The sequence below is a fragment of the Microtus pennsylvanicus genome, chromosome 3, assembly GCF_037038515.1.
Source record: "Microtus pennsylvanicus isolate mMicPen1 chromosome 3, mMicPen1.hap1, whole genome shotgun sequence".
Classification (NCBI taxonomy): domain Eukaryota; kingdom Metazoa; phylum Chordata; class Mammalia; order Rodentia; family Cricetidae; genus Microtus; species Microtus pennsylvanicus.
Genome location: NC_134581.1, coordinates 104,514,196 through 104,540,604, shown reverse-complemented (window position 1 = coordinate 104,540,604; position 26,409 = coordinate 104,514,196). Strand labels below are relative to the sequence as shown.

The 26,409-nt window shown below is 43.5% G+C and overlaps 1 protein-coding gene across 3 annotated transcripts in view; it reads left to right on the top strand.

Annotated features, from left to right (window-relative positions):
* The window catches only part of Mre11 (MRE11 double strand break repair nuclease), a 49,834-nt gene that overhangs the window by 7,024 nt on the left and 16,401 nt on the right, over positions 1-26,409 (top strand). For all 3 annotated transcript variants that reach the window (XM_075966790.1, XM_075966788.1, XM_075966789.1), the window contains exons 5-14: positions 4,024-4,111; positions 5,292-5,433; positions 8,104-8,218; positions 11,486-11,671; positions 12,788-12,959; positions 16,136-16,216; positions 16,811-16,937; positions 18,951-19,054; positions 20,159-20,332; positions 22,446-22,508. In XM_075966790.1, the coding sequence (XP_075822905.1) occupies positions 4,024-4,111; positions 5,292-5,433; positions 8,104-8,218; positions 11,486-11,671; positions 12,788-12,959; positions 16,136-16,216; positions 16,811-16,937; positions 18,951-19,054; positions 20,159-20,332; positions 22,446-22,508 (1,252 nt within the window). The remainder of the gene's footprint in view (positions 1-4,023; positions 4,112-5,291; positions 5,434-8,103; positions 8,219-11,485; positions 11,672-12,787; positions 12,960-16,135; positions 16,217-16,810; positions 16,938-18,950; positions 19,055-20,158; positions 20,333-22,445; positions 22,509-26,409) is intronic.

Sequence of the window (26,409 nt, the reverse complement as noted above, 5' to 3'; positions counted from 1 at the left end):
TTTTTCTCCTTCCCTCCTCCCTTCCTCCCTCCCAGACAAGTTTCTCTGGAATAGCACAGGCTGTCCTAAACTTGTTTTGTAGATCAGGCTGGCCTTGAACTTGAAGAGTTCCAGGTGCTGAAATTTATTTTAAGGTGTGTGCCACCACTGCCCGGTAGTGGTTTTTTTTTTTTAATCTTTTTTGACATGATTTGTGAAAGTTACTTATATATGCTAGCTACTAAGCCATTTTTTTGGCTTAATAAAAGGCTTAGGCTTTTCCTCAGTCATTTTCTTTTGGCTGTGCTTATGGTTTGTTGTTGTGGCCAGATACAGTTTTGATGTAGGCCTTATATTAATCTACAACATTATATAGTAAAGATATCTTTTTTTTTTTTAACCTGCCTACGTTGGGGCTGGAACGCCAGGCCTTGTGTGTATTAAGCAAATACTCTACCTCTGAGCTATGTCCCCAGCCCAAGCCATTGTCTTCTTTTCGGACACCACAGTATATTTTAGTGAAATGTGTTCTTTGTCACCATGGTGCTAGATTGTCTTCTTTCCTTGTCTTTGATGGCCCTGGTACCGACTGGCTAGTGTTTGTAGACCACCTCTCATTTGCTTGTCTCTCTTGTTTCTTTTGGACAGGGATTGTGGGCTAGGGAAGACTATCACTGAAGTGAAGGGCTTTTCTGATAGCCTTGTGTTAGATGTACGTGACCTCTCCAAGACTTCACTGATGTTGTTGACCTTGGTCATTAGGCTAAGATGTCTTCAGGTTTCTCCGATGCAAAGCTGTTTTTCTTTCCATTGCCCTTGATTAGGAGTGGGTCCCTAAGCCAGCCCATACTTGATGGGAGAGGGTTAAAATCTACCTCTAGAGAGAGGAATGTCCAAGTATTCACGGGTATTTGTCACTGAGCTCCTTCCGTAGCCCCTTTATTTTCCATAGCTTCTTTCTACATATCCCTGTTGGCCTCAGACTTATGATTTCTTGCCTCATTGTCTCTGCTAGCTATGATTACAGGTGTGCACTACCATGCATGACCACCTGCTCTCTGAAGTCTGAAGTCATTTCTCTCTCTCTCTCTCTCTCTCTCTCTCTCTCTCTCTCTCTCTCTCTACCTCCTTTTTTTTTTTTTTTTTTGGCTTTTCGAGACAGTGTTTCTGTAGCTTTGAGGCCTGTCATGGAACTAGGTCTTATAGACCAGGCTGGCCTCGAACTCACAGATCCACCTGCCTCTGCCTCCCGATTGCTGGGATTAAAGGCGTGTGCCACCATTGCCCAGCCTGAAGTCGTTTCTCTTTAGACATAGGTGAGTGATGAGTTCCTACTTATGAATTAATTGATTTATACTGCTGTTGAATCTGTTGTTAGTTTAATTGTTGGGAAGCCAGTGAAGCATGTGGTTAAGAACATGGGTTCCTTGGATGTGGTTATGATCGCACATAATTTCATCACCTTGGAGACAGGCAGGAGGATTGTGTGGGCATGCATCAACCCAGGCACTGTCTGGCCTGTCTTCCCAGTTCCCAAAGAGCATAAATTCTGGATGGTGTCAGTTTAGAGCATGGCTTTGCCATTTAATGGTCACACGACTATGTCGTTTCCTTACTCGTGCTAGGTACATAAGTTATGGAGATTGAGCTAGCGAGAAAACTGCCTAGAGTAGTCTTCAGCCTGAGGAAAGCACTCGGGGGACTGAGGCATTTGTTACCTCAGCCATTAGCTGCGGGTTGAATTCTTTATCTGCTTGGGTTTCATCATATGCTTTACTGTCCACTTGTTCCTGCAGTGGTGCTGGGGTTGGTCCACGACCTCCCATGCCAGGCTCACTTTGCTGCTGAGCCGTGTCCCCAGTCCTTCCTCCTCTGTTTTAATCTAAGAATTGTTTTTTTTTAGTAATTTCAGGAAATTCATCCCCCCCCCCCCCCGTTTGAGACAGGGTCTCACTATATACTTTTGGCTGGCCTGGATCTCACTATGTAGACCAGGCTGGATTTGAACTCACAGAGATCTGACTTCCTCTGCTTCCCAAGTGCTGGGGATTCAAAGTGTGTGCCCCCCCCACCTGTCTTATTTTCAGAAATTCTGTTACTTTTCTTTTTTTTTTTCTTTTTTTTTTTTTTTCCGAGACAGGAGCCTGTCTGGAGCCTGTCCTGGAACTCACTCTGTAAACAAGCTGGTTGGTCTTGAACTCAGAGATCTGCCTGCCTCTCCTCCTGAGTGCTGGGATTAAAGGCCTACGCCACCCCTGCCAGACTCTGTTACTTTTTCAAACAATAGTTTCCCATTTTCTTTTCCTCAATGCTTTCATCTTTTACTCTCTATTTTGATATGAACACTAACTTTACTTCATCTCTTTCCATTGCATTCTGGTTACTTTCCTGTTCCAGTTTTCTTATGTCATATGGGAAAAATGGACAGACACAGAAGGGAAATTCTGAAATAAGCAAAGATCGAGTAGCCTGATCAGGTTATAAGTAATTAAACATGTGACTCATGAACTGGCAGAGAGGTGGCACAGACTAGGAACTCCAGAAAGAGCCTCGTGTAAAAGACAGGCAGTTTTCGATGGAGGTGAGAGCTCACACTTGGGGACATACCTGTTATTCAGTGAAAGTTTAATGAGGAATTATTAAGTATGTAAGAAAGTCTTTAGGTAGAGGACTTTGTAAAAGCATCTCTTTCCTTGCTGTAAAGATTGACTTCTACAAAGATTTTAAACCTTAGAGACCTGTTAACTTCCCACTAATCAACTACCTACCCACTCTTTCATACAATTCATACCGTTTGTGGTTTGAATTTATTTGAGATGTCATGTAAAAATCACAGGAGATAGAAAAAAAGAGATTGATACATTTGTCTTCTTAAAAATAAATATATTTACACCAAAAGAATTTCAGAGCAAACTTAAATGTCATAGTTCACGAAGGAAGAATACTTGCAACTCAACAGAAATTAAGGCCGATTTTTAAACGAATATTTCCTTCTGTTGATTAAGAAAGTCCATTAGTTTATAAAATGTAGACAGAGAGTATACATACTGCACAGAAATGGGAACAGCGCTAATGCCTGTCCGAGAGTGGCTGTCTCATTTCTAAGGCATCAGATGAACTGGCTGAAGAGTTTTCTCATGGACACTGGATAGGCAGACAGTTCTCGGTCCTCAGTGCACATTGCAGTTACCTAGGACTCCCAGGTACTCATTCCAGTGTCCATGCCAACTGCTGAGTCTCTTGGAGTGTGGTATGGGTGATGATCTTTCTTAAAAGATCCTTGGCTAATTAGAACTATGGCAGAGCTCAGACCCGCTGGTGTAGACTGAAAGGGTTGATGATAACCATGTGGCTGAGGTTGAGGAACAATCCCTGGTGCACATTCCCTGTGTATCACTTCAAAAATAAGACCAGACAGAGTCTAAGTGTGAGGACCTGCTTCAGCTATGGGCAGTAAGCCATGCAGCTGGCAAAAACTGAAGGGAGTTCTTTGCATACAAGATTTCTGTAGAAAGAGTTCAAAGTAGGTTAAGCAGGGACAGAAAGCCATATTGTCCTACCATGTAAGAAGGAAAAATGTACTTTTTTATACGTAGATAAAATTTTTGAGAGCCATAATAGAAGTGGTTCACCCTATTGTCACAGAGAAGAGGAGCCTGATGGCTGGGGGAAGGGATGGGCAGGGACTAAATTGCAACTGGGGAGACAGTGGAGCTGGTGATAGGCTATGTTCTTGTTGTTTTGGATTCCAAAACCCTGAGCAGCTATATGAGCCCGGATTGTTTTCTCCCCTCCTCCAACCTATCAGGAGAAGCCTTATACAAACGGTTAGACATTTTAGAGGCCTGTTAGCTTCCCAGTTATCAGCTGTCTGTTCTTAGATATTCGTACACTTTATACTTTCAAACTTTTTAATCTAGCACACCGACTAGGATTGTCTGCAGATAAGTGTTTGTAGTTGCCTAGTGCGTAACTGCTTGGAAGGAATGTTTTAGGGAAACTGCTTTATCCCTTACAGAGACTTTCACTTTGTTTTCTTTTGAGGTTTCCATGGGTGAACTATCAAGATGGCAATCTCAACATTTCCATTCCGGTGTTTAGTATCCATGGCAACCATGATGATCCTACAGGGGTAACTATACACTTTGTTGGAATCTTCAGAATGACATTGGATTAGTGCAAAGCATCATCCCTTTTTTCCCTAATAATTTGCAGTCAGATTGAGCAATGAAGTCAGTTTATTATTGTGTATGTTTTTAGACTTCTTTGTTTGATTTTGAATTGGAGTAAGAATTGCTGTAGGAGAGAGCCGTACTGTTTTTCTCTTTGCAGTACTGAGGGTGGAAACCAGGGCCTGACACATGCCAGGTGGCAACTCTACCATCCCCAGCCCTCTTTTTACTGTTTTTCGAGACAAGATCTCATAAGTTACCCAAGCTGGCCTTGACTTTGTGATCCCGTCTCAGCCTATAAGTAGCTGGAATCGTAGCCACTGATCCAGGGCCTGCTGGGGCCTTGCTTTTGTTTCTTCGGATTTTGCTAACAGTGCCTAGATGGGAGTAGGGGTGGCTACCTACCTAGAGCTCCTCAGCATCCTTGATCTCCTGGATTCTCACTGTAAAAAATGATCTTTTTCTTTAGTATTTTAAATCTAGATTCAATTATTTTATTCCCTGCTTGATATGAAAGACTGGCCATCCCAATCCAAAATACCTTTGTGTTTTCTCCTGTCACTAGAAGTCATTAGTCTATGGTCATATATGTACTTCCCAAAAAACAAAACTTCATTTGATTCCAAGGCTGATTTGATTCACAGCTGATTTGGGATCATGATACCGATGAGACACTAGCGTTGCCTCTGCTGTACGCTTTCAGCTGCTGTTGGTGGTCTGTGGCTGGAAGAATAGCAGCTGCTTAACATTGGGACTTTGTTTTCAGAGGACATTGCTGCAATTTGTTTTTGTAATTAAGGGTTGAGTGTCCTTAATTCAAAAAGTATTAAGCTAAAAGTGCCACAAAAAGAAAACCTCAAAGTTGAGATGCAGAGGTTTTTGGTTTTAGATCATTTTAGATTTTGGATTTTCACCTTGGAATTTTCACCTGGTGTAAGATCTGCACAAACATTCTAAAGTCAAGAAAACCCTAAATCTGAAAGCACTTTGATCAGTAAGACACACTTATCCTGTAGTCTACAGAGTGTGCTTTTGATGTGGGAGTGTGGTGCTCCTCAGACCGTAGACTGGTAGGATGGTTCTCACCCAGACCATCCTTTTCTGTGGTCAAACTCAATGCTCTTTGAAACTTTTGTATAGGCAGATGCCCTCTGTGCCCTCGATATTTTAAGCTGTGCTGGGTTTGTGAATCACTTTGGACGGTCAATGTCTGTGGAGAAGATTGACATTAGTCCAGTTCTGCTGCAGAAAGGAAGCACGAAACTCGCTCTGTACGGCCTAGGTAGGTGATGGCCTTAGGTCAGATGGGATTCCATTGTCCCCTTCAGTCGATAATTGTGAACAGTCGGCAAATACAGTTTCAGAGCTGGTGTGGACCCAAGGGACTTCCAGAGGGGGAGAAGTCAGACAATTGTGATTATTCTTTATTGGTACCTCTAAAAGATAGTGGAATGCTCTGGTGAAAATAGTTTTGGTATTTCTAAGGACCAGTAGCTATTTATACTTAATGGCAGTTTTGGCAGAAAACAACAACAAACAAACAAAATCTCTGCTTCCGTCCTATTTATTGTTTTGGACTCTTTTTTTATAAAGCTGGATGATAGAAGGGCATGCTCTTTAGCAGAACTGCATTTTGGTATCATCAAAGTCTACGAGAGGTCAGAGCATCCTGTCTAGTACAGTGGCACTGGCCTTTTTGGTTTGTGAGACTGAAATCTGGCTACTCTGAGTTGTAATACACTAGACATAAGAGATAGGAAGACCCAGTAGTAACAGATTATATACATTAAAATTAATTTTGCTATTTTGTTTCAATATGACTGGTAGAAAATTATTTATATATCTCATGCATTAGTGGCTCACATATGCTTCTATTCTACAACTGACATCTTATTATTAAAGCAGATTCAGAAATCTGCTTTACCCTGGGTGTGCTATTATGTGCTTGTAATCCAAGCACTGGGAAAGTGAAGAAGGGAAAATCCTTTCGGCTCACTGGGCAGCCGAAAGTTCCAGATCAGGAAACTATAGACCAGTTGGAGGCTCTGTCCTCAAAGTAAGGTGGATGGCACCTGAAGAATGACACTCAAGGTTGACCTCTGTCTCAGCCTGCACATCTCATGGGCATGCTCAATACTCTTTCTCTCTCTCTCTCTCTCTCTCTCTCTCTCTCTCTCTCTCTCTCTCTCAGACACACACACACACTTTGCTTTGTTAATTTCATTGTTTTCCATTTCTTTTTTTTTTCTTTTTAATTTGTCTTTTTGTTTGTTTTGGTTTCTTCAAGGCAGGGTCTCACTATGTAGCGCTAGCTGTCCTGGAATCACTCTGTAGACCAGGCTGGTCTCAGACTCAGAGATCTACCTGCCTGTGCCTCCTGAGTGCTGGGATTGAAAATGTGCACGACTACTCCTGGCTTCTGTTTTCCTTTTCTTTAGTGTTCTATAGGAACGCCTTTTTTGCTAGACTTTATTATACATGAATGAAAAACTAAACTCTGTTTTCAAGGAACACATTTAAAAGTTTCTGTATATTTTATATTTTAAATACGTTTTTATTTTTTAAAATTTATTTCATTTTATATGCATTGGCATAATGGTGCTAGAGTCTCTGGAACTGGAGTTACAAACAGTTGTGAGCTGCCATGTTGGCTGCTGGGAATTGAGCCCCGGGTCTTCTGGAAGAGCAGTCAGTGCTCTTAACTGCTGATCCGTTTCACCAGCCCCTGTATCTCAAGTATTTTTGAAGCTAGAAATAATGTGTAAATTCCATTTCTTGTGCTTTATGTCTGAATCTGAGATAGAACACGGAGAGGATAGACAATTTGAAAAAACCATTAGCAGTTTTCATGTCTGCAGTATTGGGCATTGTATCTCCAGAAAAGTGGCTTGCTCTTACATTGAACTGTGTCTTCACTGTTATCTGGGGCAGCCCCTTCAGTGATCCATTTTCCCCCGAGTTAGCCATCCTATTCTGTCCTCCTTAACTGGTGTCTGCTCCATCCTAAACCTAAAGAAGAGCTTTGTGCTCAAGTTCTCAGAGTCCTACCTCCACCTTCTCCCTTTAGTGATGCACCTGTGGGTGTTGGAGCAGAAGTGGGGTCCCCATTCCCTCGCACTGACAACATACTCAGCAGTCACCCTTCCCTCAGCCTGTGTCTTCAGGTTTTACCAACATGTAGTGCTTTTACGTGCAGCTGTTACTGCCAGCACAGCCTTGTTGCTGGGCTTGCCTGACCTGTGTCCACTCCGTCTCCTCTGTACATCAGATGTCTCTGTGCGTCCAGTCACTGGCTCTGTTTCTCTGGTTAATGTGAACTAGCAGCCTTGGTTAACTCTCTCCAGCTCCACAGTTATTCTCTGTGTTCATGTCTTGGCCTTTCCTCTTAACATAATGATGACAACTTAGTACTGTTTTCTTACCTGTTTTCTTGGTGTCTTCTACCCAGACCAAGACAAATTTCTGCGTATGGGAAGGATTACTTAAAATTATTAAATTATTAAAAAGCACAAACTCAGTATATATAATAGTATTACACTTTAAAACATGTTTTAGAAAATCTCATCCCTTTTAGTGTTCATTTCTGTGCATGCTGTGTGGTATATCATAGCTGAAAATCATGTTTACTTTACATTCATAGTGAAGGGAAGGCACATGGTGTCGCTAGACGTCCTGGTGGGAATGTAAGCATAGGAAATTCATTCATCTTTCTGTACATATTACCCTAATTCCAAAGTAGAAAGTGTTCTTTGACTGCGAATGAGTGCTGTTGTCCGTGAACTTGGGGCACTTGTTAGTAATGCCATTTATACATGCGATTCCAGAATTCAGATACACATCTGAACAGAGAAATGTAGTCCTGTGAGAAATGCATAATTTAGAAGAAAAGCCTGTTCATCATTGAAGTCCACAGTAGGAAAACACGTTTGAAATAGTGTTGTGTCCTCCCCAGGGTCCATTCCAGACGAAAGGCTCTATCGGATGTTTGTCAATAAAAAAGTGACCATGCTGAGACCGAAGGAAGACGAGAACTCGTGGTTTAACTTATTTGTGATTCATCAGAACAGGTAAAGGTACTCTGAAATAAAGCACTGAGGTTCTCAGAATCTGTTTGTGCAGGACTTTAGTACAGGCCTGACTGCTTCACCATCACCAGCGTGGGTTCAGGAGGAGTCACACTGCTTTGTGCGACTTCAGGCTGAAGCCAGTTCATGAGGATTAATAACCAGGAAAGAGTGTGTGCCCCGAATAGGGGAGACACAAGAGTGACCATAACAGACACTGGTGCAGCGAAGTGTGGACCAGTGTCATTCCTGTAGCATCCCATCTGCTTCCTCATATCCCTTAGGAAACATTGTTTGGGTTGTGAATTAATCATTCCATAGAAGATACTTAGTATATTAGGAATCGCTGTGTGTCACGGACAGTGAGTAAGTGTTTAATATTACATTACTGAATTTCACCCTTTCTGTTACTAATCTGTAGTTGTAGTTTTCTTCTGTCAGTGAACATTTTATTTCACATTTTTTGCTTTATAAAGTTTGATGCAGTGAGTACTTTCTCTAGACATCTCAGTGTGTGTGAATGCCTTTCCAGAAACATAGCTAGAGCGGCTGTTTGCTTTGTTTGTTTTTTGTTTTTACAAGGCAGGGTGTCTCTGTATAACAGCTCTGGCTGTCCTGGCGCTCGCTCTGTAGACCAGGCTGGCCTCCAACTCTCTGAGATAGATCCTCTTGCCTCTGCCTCCTGAGTGTTGTGATTAAAGGCGTGCACCACCACACCTAGCCTAGATCAGTTGTCTTTTGCTAATGGTTGTAGGTAGTTTATTCTGTTGGTAGAGTCCACGATGGATCGGGAGGAAGAGAAACCAGAGGAAGCGTGGTTTGTCCTGTGATCGCTACAGTGTAAAAGTAAGGTGAGGTGGTAGGAGTGAGTGCAGGAAGCTGGAAGGGGAGAGAGACAGAGCTGGGAAGTCTCTGAAGAAGACTCCAGTGTATTTGAGCGCATTTAGGTTGAGTGCTGGGTCAGTGCAAGGCTTCAGGAGGTAGATTTAGGAGTCTGAAACGGTCTCAAGTGTGTTTTGGTATGTGAGGGTTCCTTGAACCTTTACACCACTGCCGAGCATTCCCTTTTCTGCCTCACCCTGCACTGCACAGGGAAAGGTGGAGGAAAAGCCATTATTCCAAAAGATTAAGCCTTAAAAAGGGGGAAAGCCCTGCTGAGGGTTGTGTGACAGCTCACTGCAGAAGATGGTGATACTCACGTGTGATCAAGAAGACAACAGCTTGCTCCTCAATGCAGTTCCCACTTTCTCTTTTGAAGTTAGTGTTGGGGGAAGATGCTTTCTGACCATATGAATACCTTGTTTCCCATGGTACTGTTATGGACTGACTCGCCCGCAGGGTGATTGTATCTAGTAGTTAGCACTGTGGTGTAAGACTTGTGCTGTTTGTTGACCTCTATTCTTGCCATATTTGATCATTGGGATTCCTTGTAGGAAAGACCAGACCCTCCCTCATTTATTTTCCTATTTATGTTTTTATATCAAGGACTTGGAGCAGGGGGAAAGGAGGGAGAGGAAGAGCAAGAGAGAGGGCAGCTATCTGTTTTTGTTTATTAGTTTATTTGTTGAGCATAGCTTTAGGTTCTTGACGTCACAAGATGCTGTAATTCAATGTTGTATTTTCCTGCCCTCCCTCAACCACTTCACCAAGGAATTCTGACTGCTTTTGTTGGCAGTGTTTAGAGCTAGGATTTGTGTGAGCTCTAGGTGTGCTTGTTGATGCTGAACCTCTCGGCCATCTCAGTTGAACAGAGTTAATAATAGTAACACATGTAAACAACTGTATGTGTGCGCACAGAAACACAACCACAAATTCATGCTGATTCCAATCTAATCCAGAGCCGCGTAGTCCATTTGTGTCTTGTCTTTTGCATATTCGTGACTTTTTTCCTGAAAGAAGCCCAGATTATAAGTGCATGCATGTGTCTGTCTGAGGATCCAACCCAGCCTCACATTGCTCAGCAAGTGCTCCACCTCTGAACACATTTTGTTTCTGTTGCTTAGCTAAAGTGCACACCTGTGTCTCTGAGGAGCACATTTCCCTCTAGAGTACAGTGTCCGTGGACTTCAGTCCGTGGCCTGCCACAGCTAGTCGGGATGCCAGGTTCCCAGAGTTGCCCTGCTTCCTTCCTGCCTTCTTTCTCACCACTGGGTGTGATTCGTTTCTCCCCTTTTCATTCTTAGACACATTTGCTGCTGCTACATCTGGGAAACAGGATTGCTCAGCTGGGCGTGTGCTAGGCACCCTTTGTATTTGACTTATTTCCACTTTGTAGTGACCAGCTCGGTTCTTGCTGCAGAAGGAGGGATACTGAAGCTAGCAGGAGACTTTGCAGTCTCTCACAGGCTGGGTTGTGTGCTCTATGAAGGCACCATGGCATTGTGCTATGTTTGCGTGTGTCCTGCTTTTCCTCACACGCTGCATACTTGACTCACACAAAGACATACGAAACACAAAGGCCCACGGCTTTCTTAGCTTTGCTTTCCATCTTCCCTGAGTGTAGCTGCAGTTTCCCTTGCTGTTCTCTTTGTAGCACCTTCACTGTCTGCTCTTCCCTGCAGGGCGCTCTGTTCTCTCAGGTGGACCCTTCCTCACAGAGGCCTGCTCATTCTAAAAGCACAGCTTTCAGATAAGGTCATTGCACTTCAGTGTCTTCTGCTAAAATAACCACCGCATTCCTTCCTTTTTAAAAAATTTATTTAACTTTATTTTATGTACATTGGCATCAGATCCCCTGGAACTGGATTTACAGACAGTCGTGAGCTGCCATGTGTGTGCTGGGAATTGGACCTGGGTCCTCTGGAAGAGCAGCCAGTGCTCTTAACCACTAAGCTATCTCTCTGGTCCCTATTCCTTCTTTCTATAGCCAGTAGAAGTTAAGCATCACTGAACACACTTAGGAGTGTGTTCTTTATCACAAGTTTAGATTTAACTCAGTTTTTAAAATTTGTCTGCTTCATGGGGTGTGCAGTCAGGACCACTTGTGGGTTTGCGGTAAACAGAGCTGGTTTTCCTGACTTGCCCAAAGTAGAATATTCTCTCTGTAAACTCCGCCGTCTTTTTCCAGTGCAGACCTGGCTTCCTCGTGCTTCCAGTCAGGCCTCTGGTTTGATCATATCCTACAAATTTATAAACCTGTGCTCTGAAATTCAATAGAATACCCATCCCTTGGGCAGTTTCTGACAAGATATATGTAGATCTGTGTAGACCTAAGATGAAATGCTCCCTTACTGCTGTGAACTTATGTTCTGCTCTTAAATCTTGGTGTAGGAGTAAACACGGGAGTACCAACTTCATCCCAGAGCAGTTTTTGGATGACTTCATTGACCTCGTTATCTGGGGCCATGAACACGAGTGTAAAATTGGCCCAACCAAAAATGAGCAGCAGCTCTTCTATGTGTCTCAGCCTGGAAGCTCAGTGGTGACTTCCCTTTCCCCTGGAGAAGCTGCGAAGAAGTGAGTACTTTCATATTCCAAGTCAGTCCTTAAGAAATCCGTGCTGTAGGTTGGTTACCCCACACCCATGGTTTGACAGCAGAGAATAGCTTGCTTAATTTTTAGATTTCATTCATTACTCTGTGTGTGAGAGATGGAGGGAGGTGTGAGGATGCACATATGTCATGGAACCAGTTCTCTTCCATTTGGCTTGGGTTCGAGGATCAAACTCAGATCTCAGGCTTGCAGACAAGTGCTTAACTCACTGAGCCGTCTCTCTTCCCCTGAAGGGCACTTTGTGTGTGAAGGTTGGGTATTGTAGTTGCACTGTTTTCTTGGTTTTGAAGGTCCCCCCCACCTCGTCTCATTTATTCCTAGGTAAATAAAAAAGTGAAAAAAATCAAACAAACAAGCTCTTGCTGCTTTAAGAGAAGTAGTACAGATATCTGTAGTTCACCTTGACATCTAAAAAATAGGTAGCTCGGTAGATACTTTAATTAATTTAATAAAATGCCTCACAGTAGAATCCAAGAATTGGGTAAAATGGGCTCCCTACCAGAGTTCTAAATTTGCTGTGCATGCGTTTCTTTACCCACAATAAAATGGGGAAATGGTTTTTTCTGTAAGTTCACAAAATGCCAACAACTTAAACTGAGCTTCTGTAGAAGGTCTCACCCAGTGGTTCCGCTGAGATTCTGATGGTTATGGTAATGTGGTATAAGGAGCATGGCAGTGGAGTGTGTACTTGTGGTTTTCCCTGTGGCTCTGTCATGATCTGGTTAGCATTTTATTATACTTTTGTCAGGTTTGTTTCATTATGAAGTTGTATCTGCTCAGACAGGAGATGATGGAAGAGTATATTTTATTCTTATAAATAAGAATGTTTGCCGTTTTCTACTATAAAAAATTAAATTAACAGAAACATGTATTTTTAAGAGTATTTTTTTATAATTACTAAGTGAAAAATGGAGCCTTTCTTCTGTGAAGGGATCACAGCTAGCCTCTAACCTGTTATCTTCCTGTCTCAGTCCCCTGGGTTCTGGGATCACAGGCATGTGCCCCAAACCTGGTTGCTAGCTTTGGTGCATCCATCTTCCTGAGGATGTCTATGTCTGAGCTCTTGGTTCCTCTGTATAGACACGTGGGCTTGCTGCGCGTTAAAGGGAGGAAGATGAACATGCAGAAGCTGCCTCTCCGCACAGTTCGGCAGTTCTTCATGGAGGATGTGGTTCTGGCCAACCACCCAAGCCTGTTCAACCCTGACAACCCTAAAGTGACCCAAGCCATCCAGAGCTTCTGCTTGGAGAAGGTAACTTTCTGAGCACAGCTGTGAGGTCTGTGTTGTCTGAGAAATCGCTGGGCAGAGCAGAGGGACCTATGAAGCTGTAACACCACTGGCGCTTGGGAAATGAGGCCAAAGTCTTCTTGTTTCTTAAGTGTAATTATTTAGATTAAATTTGTTCTTTGACAAGTTCATATATGTATATAACGTCCCCTTCTCTCCCTTGCACCGTTGAAGTCCCCCTCTCCCCCACGAAGACATCTTTTCCATTTTTGTGTCTGTTTTGTGAGTCACTGAGTTTAAACGGGGCCGGCTTCCTTACCTTGGTGCCCGGTGGGCCCGGCATCAGTGAGTACATGATTGAAGATGACTGCCCCTTCTCCAGAACCCTTCGGTATCCAGTAGTTGGTCTTGTGCAGCCAGATGTGACTGCAGTGAGTTCTTGATTGCAGTGTTGTGCCCACAGGTGAGGTCTTGCAGCCATTCTTATCTTCTGGCCCTCACAGGTCTCTGCACCTCTTTATCAGTGTTCCCGGGCCTTAGAGAGGGAAGTACAAATGGATTTTTGGGGCTGAATATTTAGTTGCAAAGACTTTTTTTTTTTTTTTTAACATAGAAGGGTGTTAGTTATAGAGAAGCTAATTACCCCTCCCAGAACTTCTTTTGAGCATACACATCCAGTTTCCTCACTTTCGTCCTTGTGAAGACCCTGACTTTGGAGCTGGAGGATGCTACGGTCCCACGCCTCTCATCTCCATTGCACACCTTCCACCCTGAAAACTACTTCAAATAAAACTCAGCCTCCCTTTCTCAGCCTCTGTGGAGGTTCTGGGTGCCCTGCTGTAGTTGGGCTGCACATTTTATCACATGTAAACGGGCAGCTTGCTAGCCTCACATGCTGACATGCTCAGTCCATATTCTGTCAGCTTTGGCTTTACTTTGTAGTCTTGTGTAAGGTCGGAAATGGAGATAATGATGGTCATGATCCGTACCGACTGCTGCTGTGTGCTGTGTCGAAGGTTGTTATTAATCTATTCACAGTGCTGTGTGTGGTTAGGCTCTGTCTCCCATTTGCTCTTTCTTCCTTTGTTTTCCCCTCTTCCTTGTTATTTTCAGGAATTGACTTCAGGGCTATGCAGATGGTATTCTTTATGCAGTTGTTTCTACCATTGAGTAGGCTAGCCTGGTACCTCCGATTAGGCAACTGGCCAGTGTCACAGCTGGAGGAGCAGCGTGTGTGGCTTGAGTGTGGCCTGAAAAGCTTTAGTGTGTGCAGGTTCCACGGTGACTGGCTTCTCAGACTCGGCTGAGTAGGAGTGTAGGCTTTTCTGTTTGAGGTTCCCTCTTTTCAGATTATTCTAACCATGTCAAGTTGATATAAAATCACAATCCCTTTCTCTACAGTTGTGATAAAAGGTTGTGAAATGTTCTCTGAGGGTTTAACTCACCTCTGGTTGAGCTGCACTGCAACCCCTCCTCCTAAATTCCAAGTTTTTCCTGTCGTTTTTCTTTGCTTTTCTTTGAGACAGGTTCTTGGCATGAGGCCTGGGTATTCTGGAACGTGGTTCTGCTGTGAACTTCCTGCCTGTCCCTCTCAGGTGCCAGGTTTCCAGCATGCCCCACCCTTAAGGAGAGTTATAAGAATCCAGAGAGGAGAGTGGTTGCTAGCAGCAGGAAATCAAGCCGTGCGCATCCTGGGCATTCTGATATGGACCATAGTTACATTGTTATCGTCACACTGTGAGGACAGAGCCACTTGTTAAGTTTTGTTGTCTTTTGAGACAGCCTTGTTCTGTTTTTAAGCTAGCCTGGAGCTCACTCCGATAACTCAAACTCTTAGTCTTTGAGCCTCTGGAATGTGGGGACCCACTTGTGCCACCATGCCCATCTTCCCAGCTTTTCTGTGCTGCTGTCTGTCTGGTGGGTGCTCCGTGCATGCTCGCTGAACTGAGACTCGGCCGAGCAGATCTTCTTGAAGGTCTCTGTGTCCAGTAGCGTAGTCACCAGCACAGCTGACTGTAGATTGTAAGACATTCAATGCCACGTTCTTGGTTGTGCTACCACTTTTCAAGTCCCTGTGTCTGTGTGTGCTATGGCAGCAGCACCAGATATTCTTGCTGAGGAGCCGAGCAAGGTGCTGCAAGCCTGTAATCCCAGGGTGTGGCAGGTGAAGGCAGGGAGAGCAGGGCAGCATTAGAAAATCTCAGACTCGGAGAAGAGCTAAGGCTGACAACCAGCTGCAGCCGTTAGGAAGATGTGTTGGAATTAAAATTACCCTCTTGCACCTTCGTGCTCTCTGGAGCAATGTAGGACAAGTGTTTTTGCTTTTGGATCTCTGAGATTTTATAAGCTTGACCTGGTATAGCATGAGGCAACTTCAGATATTGGAAACACTCATCTTGTTTACTTGAACTTTTCCAAGTAAACATTCCAAGCTTTCTGCAGAGCCTATATGATACCACTGGAAACCTTGATTTATTTGGTTTAAAGTTAAGGCAAGGGAACCCGTGTTGAAACATGATTAGAAATTGGAACAGAATCAGTGTTATAGATTTTCTTGTGAAGGAGTTACATTAGAGATGGAAAAATTGCTGAGAATGTTTTTAAAGAAAAATATTAAGGGATGGTGTTGGCACCACAAGGTGTGTTTAAAAGATGTCGGTGAGATGGGAAGTCAAGGCGGCTGTGGAACTGCTGTGCAGAATTCTGTGCTGCTATCCCACCCACGGGAATAAAGACCGTTACCCAGATTCCTTGGCCAAATTAAGCAAGATTTACTTTCTGCCAGATAGGGCTATCTCCCTAAAGTGGGGTTTGAAAATCAGAATTGAACACAGAAGGGTAGGGTTTATATAGTCCCCCAAATAGGAGGGGTTTTTCAAGGGATAGAGGATTTCCAGAGGTTTGGTTATGTAGGAACTTGGTGGAATATTTTAAAATTATTTGGCAGAACATCTGATCTTAATCAGGGTACATTCAAGGTATGAGTCAACTCCATAGGGTGGGAAGCGTGGCAAATTCCAGAAACAGGTTAAAGCATGGACAACTTGAATTTTGCAGCAAATAATAATGAACTTGTTCTGACCTTATAACAGAATGGCTTTCATCTGTAAGATGGAGTTAGGCTGGTCAGTCAGCAGCAGTAATATAAACTATATTAGCCAATTTACACAAAATTGAACACTTGCCGTTTTTATTTTGAGATTGAAGAAATGCTTGAAAATGCTGAGCGGGAGCGGCTGGGGAATTCTCTACAGCCAGAGAAGCCTCTCATCCGACTACGGGTAGGTCCTTGTGCTAATTAAACCATACCAGTTTTCATAGAAACACAGACTTCACATACTTCTCTGAAAAGTAGTAAGTTAAATGCTTAGCGTAGAGTCGGCACCAGCAGAGGCAGAAGTGGGAAAGCCTGAGGCTCGATCCCATCTCAGGTGAGTTTGGTAGGTTTGCTACTTTATTCCTAGTTGCTGTCATTTCCTAAATGATCTTTCTGATCTGTTCTTGCTTGGCTCCTTTGCTCCACTCTGGGCACCCCATCCACAAACTTCTGGCTAAAGCAGAGAACATTGGAAGTCCCACCTTTGTTTTCAAATAGTACCCATGCTGTGCACCTAGGCTGTCACAGGAGATAGAGAACATTTCAGCGTCGGGATGGCATTGCTCTATTCTCTTGAACAGGAAGTGTGTTTGTGTAAACCTCACCTTCTGGTGTTAGTCTGTCAATAGGACAAATGGTTTAACATCATCATGATCATTAAACATAGAACATGAGTTTGCAAATGTCAAAGCATTGAGCTTTTAGATTGATATAAATACTTTAGATGTCAAAAAACCCTGTATTTCTCAAAAATTGGCACTGTTTCCTGTCTTTCCAGGTGGACTACAGTGGAGGCTTTGAACCTTTCAATGTTCTTCGCTTTAGCCAGAAGTTTGTAGATCGGGTTGCTAACCCCAAAGATGTCATCCACTTTTTCAGGCACAAGGAACAAAAGGGAAAGACAGGTAAGCTGCTTACTTAAAGAATGCTTTAGCAGGATTTGTGTAAATCAGTCTTTGGTAAAATAAATGAAGATAGTAGTAGACATTTTAGTATTTGTAGTGTTAGACAAAAAATGGTAAGGAAATATTTTATCTTCTCAAAATAAGCATTTGGGGTATTTTCTGATTATTTGTTTTATTTCCTTCTGGAGACAAGGTCTTGCTCTGTAGCCCAGTGTGGCTTCACACTCTAGATCCTGCCCCAGCGTCCTGAGTGCTGCTGGGTCTGCAGACTTGCACTGCCCACCCAGCTGTGTTCAGTCTGTAAAGCAGTGGGGATGAATGAAGGCTGGGAGGAAGGCTTTGTTTGCAAACACAGCCTTTCAGCTGTGGTGCTAGTCACGGCACTCACAGGTGCCAGGCATCTGCCGATCCCAGCACATCTTTCCTGCCATGGGTTGACAGAACAGAACATGCATTCAACTTTTGACTTAGTGTATGCAGTGCTTCAGGAAGACCAGACTTGAAGTCAAAAGTGTCCTGTAGTTTGGTATTTTTGATGATTGAGTAGTTCATTTCCAGTTAAATTTTATAGACACTTAGTGTCCTGTTAACTATAAAACAAAATCATCAACTAAATAATGCTATTTCATAAGAAATATCAGCCGTGCTCTTTATAGAGGCCCCACCTTTATAACTAGTAAGATTTCCAGCAGCGAAAGAAAATAAGAATGACGGATTGGGAGAGACGACACGGTGGTTAAGAGCACTGGCTGTTCTTCTAGAGGACACAGGTTCAATTCCCAGCACCCACACGGTGACTCACAATTGTCTATAACTTCAGTTCCAGGAGATCCAGTGTCCTCATCTGGCCTCCAAGCACTGCTAATGCATGGTACATAGTATAAATTCACACAAACGTTCATACACATTGAGAAAAAAAAATCAGCAAAATTTTTTAAAAAGTAATTTATAAATGCTGTGACTTCAGCCTGAAGCCATCTTTCAGATATTGACGTGTAGGCCTTATCATGCTGCTGTAGGGCTCGGAAAGGAACGGGCAAGAGCTGGGTTCTGGATGTGAATTTTCATTTGTCACTTCTTATTGATTCCTTGACAAGAACCTCACCCTGTTTGAGTTTTATCCCCAGTAGAATGGCCTGGGTATACTTTTAATTTAAATTTGAGTTGTTTGGTAGCTATGATGCCACCTGGATATGTCTTAACGGAAAGTCTCCTATTTTGGCCACTTATTACGTATGTGACACTGTATAAATTAATAATTCTCCACTGTTGAGACTGCTCCTTTCCAAAGCTGGAATTGTTCTGTAATGGCCTTCACACAGGGTCTGGCCAGTGCAGAGCAGTCATGGCAATTAAAGGAGGTAGCGTTAGTGTCCTTGGAGCTTACAGGGGTGTTTGTCCCGCGGCAGGAGATGCCGTGAACTGGCGGTGTCTCTACCATCAGTGGCATGCTGTATTTCTGCTGCGTTCTGTTGACTGCCCTGGCAGGAAGTCAGCAGAAGTGCATTAATCATACTCCCTGTTACTGTTCTCACAGAGTGCTGACAGGTGCTCAGGGCTGAGAGTATCTTACCAGTCTGTAAGAGGCACTGTCGCTGAAACGGGTGGGTGGGTGGTGGTGACACCAGTGGCTCTTTTGGGTACTGCTGTGCTTTATTGTGGGCCCGGGAAGCTCTGCCTACCACTTTTCTGTCATTGGTGGAAGAAGCGAGTAATATCTCTGTTCTTGGGGTGTGTTTTGACTCGTACTTCCTGAAAGGGTTATGTGGGGTCTGAGGACAGTCTTAGAACAGTGGCAGTAGCCTTAAAGTGGCAGTGGTCCTTAAAGATGGGAAAAATGCATATGGACCATGTGGAAAAAGAAATGAACTCCAAATGACAGTAAGGCTATTAGCAAATTTGAGGCCCTTTTTTTGCTTCAAAATTTATGTGGCGCCCCCGAAGTGTTGGTGAGAGCCTAGCTGTTTTAGTGTGTTATGAAGAGCACTGTTTCTTCCTGGCCCCTTTCTGTAGGTGAGGAGATCAACTTTGGGAAGCTCATCACAAAACCTGCTTCAGAAGGAACGACACTCCGCGTAGAAGACTTGGTGAAGCAGTATTTCCAGACCGCAGAGAAGGTAGTTCCTTACCGCTTAGGCTTTAAGAACAGCCAACAGCAGACTTTAGTGTGTGCGTAGTTCGTATGTGAAGTGACTCCCCGGTGGCTCTGCAGTAGCCAGTACACCAGAGTGTTCTCTGGACACTGCTGCTGTCATTGCAAGGACTCACTGGTGTGTGGCTTCCTTGTCTTTGTTTTAAGTCTTGATCTGAGATTTTAGCTTATGTTTGAATGTAATTTTTAATTTAGTTACTTTTTTTAAAAACCTAAACAACCATATGCTAGTAAAACTACTTGGACTTTTTTAGTTGCATTTATTTTAAAAAACACAAATCTGAGCCGGGCAGCGGTGGTTGTAAGCCTTTAATCCCAGCACTTGGGAGGCAGAGGCAGGCGGATCTCTGTGAGTTCTAGGCCAGCCTGGTCTACAAGAGCTAGTTCCAGGACAGGCTCCAAAGCTACAGAGAAACCCTGTCTCAAAAAACAAAACAAACAAAACAAAACAAAAAACTCCACACACAAATCTGCTACCTGGCAACTGTGTAGGTCAGAAATGTCACTGGTCTCTCTGGCCTGAAAACCAGGTGTCGGAGGGCCATGTAGAGAGAGTCTGTTTCTTAACCTTCCTCAGTTTCTTGCAGTTCTCAAATATCCTGGCTGGGTCTCCTTTGTCCATGCACATAGCCAGCAGTGTTGCATCTCGGTCCATTTTCCAGCTGGGCCTCCTTCTTCTGCCTGGAGCACCCCCAGCAATCTCCATAGTTTATAGCGGGTGATGAGGAGCCTCAATACCTTCTGTAGCCTCAGACTTCTTCACCATAAAACAGTCACAAGGCCTAGAGTGAGATGGCAAAATTTTTACAACCGTTATCTCCCCTCCCCCAAAGCCTCACCTCATTTCTAGTCATCCTTCATGGCTTTTTCTGGGGACTGTCACAGCCTTTCAGACCCCTGAAGTTACAACTCTCTTTGACTCCTCCCCATTTTTCTGGCCCTTGGCTAAGTGCTGCCTGCTGACCCCAGCACTTCCTTTTCCATAAGAGACTGTGTTTTCCTTCTTGGGGAGTTCCTGGCTGAGGAACACAGCACTTGTGCACCTAACAGCGTGTGTTTCCTCCTGCAGAATGTTCAGCTCTCACTGCTGACAGAAAGAGGGATGGGGGAAGCAGTTCAGGAGTTTGTGGATAAGGAAGAGAAGGATGCGATTGAAGAATTAGTGAAGTACCAGCTGGAGAAAACACAGCGCTTTCTGAAGGAACGCCACATCGATGCTCTGGAAGACAAGATTGACGAAGAGGTGAGCTGCCGATGTGTTTTGTTTGGTTTTGATTGACTGTTTAAGTCTGATTAGTTTGGTTTCCTCATCTATAAAATTGAGGAGATAAAATGAGGAGTAAGTTAGACAGTGTCTAGCAGCACCCGGAGGAGTTTACATGTGGCGGGTGCTGAGTAAAGGTTGTTCTGTCCTGAGAAAGCGTCTTTCTGAGCTCCTGAGAGCACTGCAGAGTGACGCTTGCAGCATAAGAATTGCTGCTGTCTCGTGTTTTTCATTCGTTTTGATTGAGTTTTGAGTCTTACCTGGAGCATGTTTTCCCTCTGCATATCAAGGAGCGACAGAGAAAAAGCTTCCATTGGACTACATTGAAATTTAAATGTTGGCGTGTCAAAAAGCAAAATTAAAGGGTATGAATGTGGAGAAAATATTTATGAATGTACAAAAGAAAAGACTAACACTTTCAATATAATATTAAAAGACTCAAATAAAATGTGAGCTTTAGAAAATATTAAACATTTCAGTAGAGCCATGAACAAAAGACATGAAAAGGGAATTCACAAGGAAGTATAAATGTGTAGCAAGCTTGAGACCACAGTATTTAATCACAGTTAACCAAGGCCATTAATATTACATGAATTTTATTTGTCAAATTTGACTTAAGAAAGCTGGAGGAGCTTCATGCAAGCAGCACGGCTGTGGGCACTGCGGGGTCTGAAGAGGTCCTTTCCTTAGTGCAGCCCCAGGGTGTGTCCTAAGACAGCAGTCAGATAAAAACTAGTGCACAGAGTAGGTCCTGCTAGTGCTGTCCTCAGTGCGCAATAGTTGGGAAACTCAGTTTCATTGAGCACTGTCATGTAGACAACCTAGACGTTTTTATAGCTAATAATTATTAGGATTTTGGTGAGGTCTACGCATGCTCATAACCCCAGTGTTTAGAAGGTGGATGTAAGAAGATCAGGAGTTGGAGGTCATCCTCAGTACATGATGATTTTCAGTCCAGCCTAGGCTGCATAGACCCTGTCTCAAACAAACAAAAAGTGTGTTTGAAAGATGTGGAAAAGTATTTTCAGTATAATGTTACAGGACTGTAAGGATGCAGAGCCGCACATTGGAATGTGCTGGAGTTGTCGTTTTGTCTTCAGTGACACTGGCTCCTTAGCTGCACCGTGTGTGTCTCTGTGTCATGGTAGCCAAGAGCATGGCCTCTGGACCACATTGTCTGTGCTCAGAGTCAAAAGCCTTATCATTCGTGTGCTGGCCCTTGCATTCTCTAGGCTCTTTGTGCCTTAACTGTAAAATGGATGAATAACAGAATCTCCACGGTTGTGAGGATTAAAACGCATCTGGCATTTGCCTCATTGCCCCCTAGTTTGCCTTCTCCTTCTGTGTTATCTGTGAATAACAGTGTTTTGGTACCCAGAGCACTATGCCTTATTCTCTCTCTCTCTTTTTTTTCCCTAAAGACAGGGTCTCTCTATGTGGCCTTGGCTGTCCTAGAACTCACTATGTAGACCAGACTGGCCTAGAATTCATAGGTATCCACTTGCTTCTGCCTCCTCCTAAGTGCTGAGATTAAAGATGTGTGCCACCATGCCTGGCTCCCATGCTGGTTTTGAACCAAGGTTCTAGTGAAGTAAAGCTGCCCTCGTCAAGGTCTCCTGTGATGTTTTGTCTGCTCCTGAGACATTTTAAACTTACAGGTCTTACATGATTCCATACCTGAGGCCTGCTTTCTTCCGTCCTTAATGGAGAATTTTCTTTCCTGGTAACTTTCATCTCTCCATCCTCTTAAGCTGGACTCTCCAGGGCTCAGTCCTTGGGCCCCTACATCTACCTACCCACCTTCTAATTTCATCCAGCTTCTTGGCTTTGGTGGTGACGTTTTACAAATCTCTCCCAAGCCTTTTCCTCTCCTTGCTGTCTTTTCCCTGTGTATGGTGAACAGATCTCCCAGGCAAAGCACCCATTCCCTGTGCTGCTCTCCCAGTAGAGTTCTAATGAATGCTTCAGTCTTTTGGTGGCACAGACCACAAAACCATCACATTACTATGACTCTGTTCTTCTGCCACCAGTACTCTGGGTGGCTCTACCGTGAGAACGTACATGGTGTCTGACTTTCTTTATTGTGGTCTAGGTCCGGCGTTTCAGAGAGAGCAGACAGAGAAATACCAATGAAGAAGACGATGAAGTTCGAGAGGTAATTTTTCGGCTATAGTGTGCTGTGTCCGTAGTTTGGTTTGTGAACCAGAAGAGCCAGTGGGTGTATATGGACAGTGGTTAATTTGAGCCCAGCTCTTGTGAGTGACTGTAAGCGTATGGCTGTTATTGCTGTTCTGCCTCCCGTCTTGTTGAAATATAGTTGTAAATGTGGTGGGGCAGACTCACAGAGAGTCCTCAGTAATGAAAATAACATCTAGAATTATTTCTGAGTTAGAATGCTGAAATCCTTAGTCTCCTAGATGTGAGGAAGGGAAGATTTGAAACTGCATATTGAAGCTCCGGTCCTCTGCTTGCTTGCTGAAGTCGTGATTAAAATGCACATTCTTGTTTTCTGGGTGTGTGTGTTACTGTCGTTTTGTGATTGTCTCACGTGTGACTCCTGAGGTTTTATCTAGATTACTTTCAGTTGGCAGTTTCTGAAGCTGTTGTGGCGAACATCATGCGTTTTACTAGGAGTACACGTATGAAAGAGGTCTGGTGTGTGACCCCAAGAGTTTCCTGAGCAGTAGGTGAGGTGTGTGGAGAAGGTATTTATTAAATTATTTTGATAGCTTCTGTGCTTGCACTATCAGGTCCTATTTTACAAATTGAGGACACTGAGACTGGACTCGGGGTCATATGGTGGTACTGGAATTTGAACATGTTTTTGCCTCGAAGTCTTGACTTGGTGCCAGCCAGTGTCTTTTCAGGGTTCCATAAGATTATTCATAGCCACTGAATAGCTGAAACCAGAAAACTTCTGAGCCCATCAAAACCAGCGTGAGTCATGTGCCTACATGCACCTGCTGTGCTTTTGTGGGCTGTGTTCTGAAATTTAAGGGAAAAAACGACTGATTAGGGTTGGTTCACTTAGATTTATCTCATTTGTATTCATCTGTAGCGCCCGCCTGGACTATGTGTACTACGGTACTACGCCTGTATTGCGAAGCCTGCACTACAGGACCATTCGCGAGCCTCAGGCAAGGGGCTGGAGATTTAAACACACAAGGACACACAGACAGAGACACGGGCCATCCTTGAAACAGGAATGCCCCTTTATTGTGTCCAGCAGCAGCTTATATAGGGATCCTTAACTGATAGCCACACCCCAACCAAACCCACCAGAAACCACTTCCCTGCCATCAGGAACTCCTGAGGGTCTCATGCTCAGAGCAGCTGCAAGCATTACAAGTTGTTTACCAGAAATTCAGGATCTGGGGTTCACAGCTTCCAACATTCATCTTACAAGGTGCTTTTAAAATAGAAAAGAACGTGCTAGAAAGATTCTTAGAAAAGTTCGTAGATCATCTGACTAATTTTGGTTAGCCCTTTTAACTGAACATATAATAAAAATACTTTTTACATTGAGTCCTTTGGGATTGAAGCCACTAACCTTAGTTTCTTATAAGAGCTGAGGCTGAGGGCGTAGGTCGGTAGTTGAGTACCTGCCTAACACGTGTTAGGGTGTGGGATTCATCCCTTTCGCCACCAAAAATCAGTAAATAAAAGGGATTGTGAATCTTTATATGGGAATGTAACATGTCAAATGGGAGTCCTTCAGAGGAATAAACTTAAAACTTAGCTATATTTTTACAACATTTACAGGTAACAAGATTTCCTGGGCTTTTTAGTCTGTTTCCAGTTACTGTATCAAAATGCCTGAGACCAGATAGTTTAGAAAGGATAGAAATTTTGAGCTCATTGTACCGGAAGCTGGGCAGGCTGGAACCAGCATGTAATGAGAGTCTTCCTGTAGTGCTCTGTGTCAGATGGTACGGCACAGGCAGTCAGTGTGCTGGCTCTTTCCTAGCAGCCACTTCCTGTGTAGTTTATGAACCCATCAATCCCAGGAGTAGAATCGGTTCACGAGGGCCTGACCTCATGATACAATGACCACACTGTCGATGTGTGACTTTGTGGATGAAATCTGAAAAGCATATTAAACCACAGCAGTAAGCACTTCCAGAATTCTGTAGGGTTCTCACAGGGTTTTCAGCCTCAGCATCCTACTTAGGACTTGAGTAATAGAGTTGACACTTTCTCAAGATGTAATTCACAGCTTTGTCAGAATCTCTGAGCTCAAAATATGAATTGTGGTACCATGCTTCAGTTATTTTAACAGACAAATGGAAGTTCTTTCATTTAGAGGGAAAAAAATACATCCTGTAGAGCTTCTTGTTCAAGAGGGAAAAACTCAGGTATTTCTGTAGGTACAAGCTGACTTGGAAATACATGACCAGGACCAGTAAAGATCAGGTTTAAGGCTGCCATGATCTCCATCCTACACACTGCAATCCTTTAAAAATATAAGGCTATTCTTAGTCTGCACACAGTCCTTGATTCTCTGGCTTATAAAATCTTAGGTCCTGTCTGAATTTAGACGTGATGGGTACACCCTTTCAAAAGGTGATGCTGAGCCCCATCCAGAGTGATCGGAGGATTCATGGGGTGGGAGGAAATACTTATGAATTTACATTCAAGGAGTTGGTGTCTACATTGCGTTAAAAAGGCTTCTAAAAATTCAACAATAACAGCAACTTGAAAATGGATAAAAGCCTTGGATACATCTTTTTAAAGGTTTTCAAGTGCTCCATCAGCACTTAGGATTCCAAGTATTCATGATGCAGAACCATGGCACACACATTAGAGAAGCAAGAATAAAGCCCAGGGACAGAGAATGGGGTACATACAGGAAAGAACAGGTGTGTGGGTTGGCACCTATGTGAAAAGCTTGGAACCCTGTACTTCCTGGTAGGAGGACCTGATGCCCCTGGGGAAGAGAGCAATGTGACCTCTCCTGAGAGAGAGGAGACTCAGGATTACTGTCTGGTCCTCGTACAGTCCAGCTTAAGTATACAGCCAAGGGATCGGAAGTAGAATATCAAGTGGATGCTCATATGCCAGTGCTTTTAGAGTATGATTGACAGTAGCCAAGTTAGACACAGCCAGGTGTCTATCAATAGCCCATGGATATATATCCTCCTGCAAGGGAACATTAGCATATCATTACAGTCTAACACATGTTCAATATGCATGAAGTCTGAATGCACACTGAGTGGGAAAGAGCCAATTCAAATGGACAATGTAGTATTTCATCTGTGTGCCGTACTGTGCTATTTAGTCAGGAATGGAGCAGAACAGGGGACCCCAGGGACTTGAGGGTACAAAATGGGTCGAGTTTGAGCTGAAAAATAAATCCTAGAGTCAGTAAATTCCAAGCTGTTGCACAAAAATGGTAAACTAGAACACTGACTGTAATATTTAAGAAAATGAAAATAAAGATGGTATTTAGAAAAAGAAAGAAAATTTGGAAAAGATAGGTCGTCACTCAAAAATAAGCATCACAGTCAGACTTCAGGCTTTTAGATGCTGTTGGCAATCGCTGCTACTTTAGAGGTGTGGTACTAGCTTGCCTTCTAATCACTGATATCCTTGAGTGTATGTTCCCTGGGGCCCTCTCATGTTGTCTTACTATAGATTTGGTATTTGCGCATCTCAGGAGCAAGGCCTTCTTTCTTGATACTGTGTTTGATTCATGCTTCCTTTCTTAACAGTGAGCATTCCCCACCCCCTTTCCTGGAGCTGAGTATTGAACCTGGGTCCTCACACATGCTAGGCAAGTGCTATACCACTGACCTAAATCCCCAGTGAGCAGTTTTTTAATGTTTTTAGAGTATTCATATGGAGAACCTGCTTATAGTGGGGTGGAGGGTAACTCCCTCTCCTCTCCTCTTTTCTCTCTCTCTCTTCTTCTTCTTCCCCTTTTGTAGTTAGTACTTTTTGACATGTAGAATAAATATTCACCTGTTCTGAAGACTGTTGGCTTAAATCAGCACTAGTGGAAAGTTAAAGCCCTTTGGCATCTAGGGAGGAGAATAAGAGGCCTCCTCTTTGCCCTC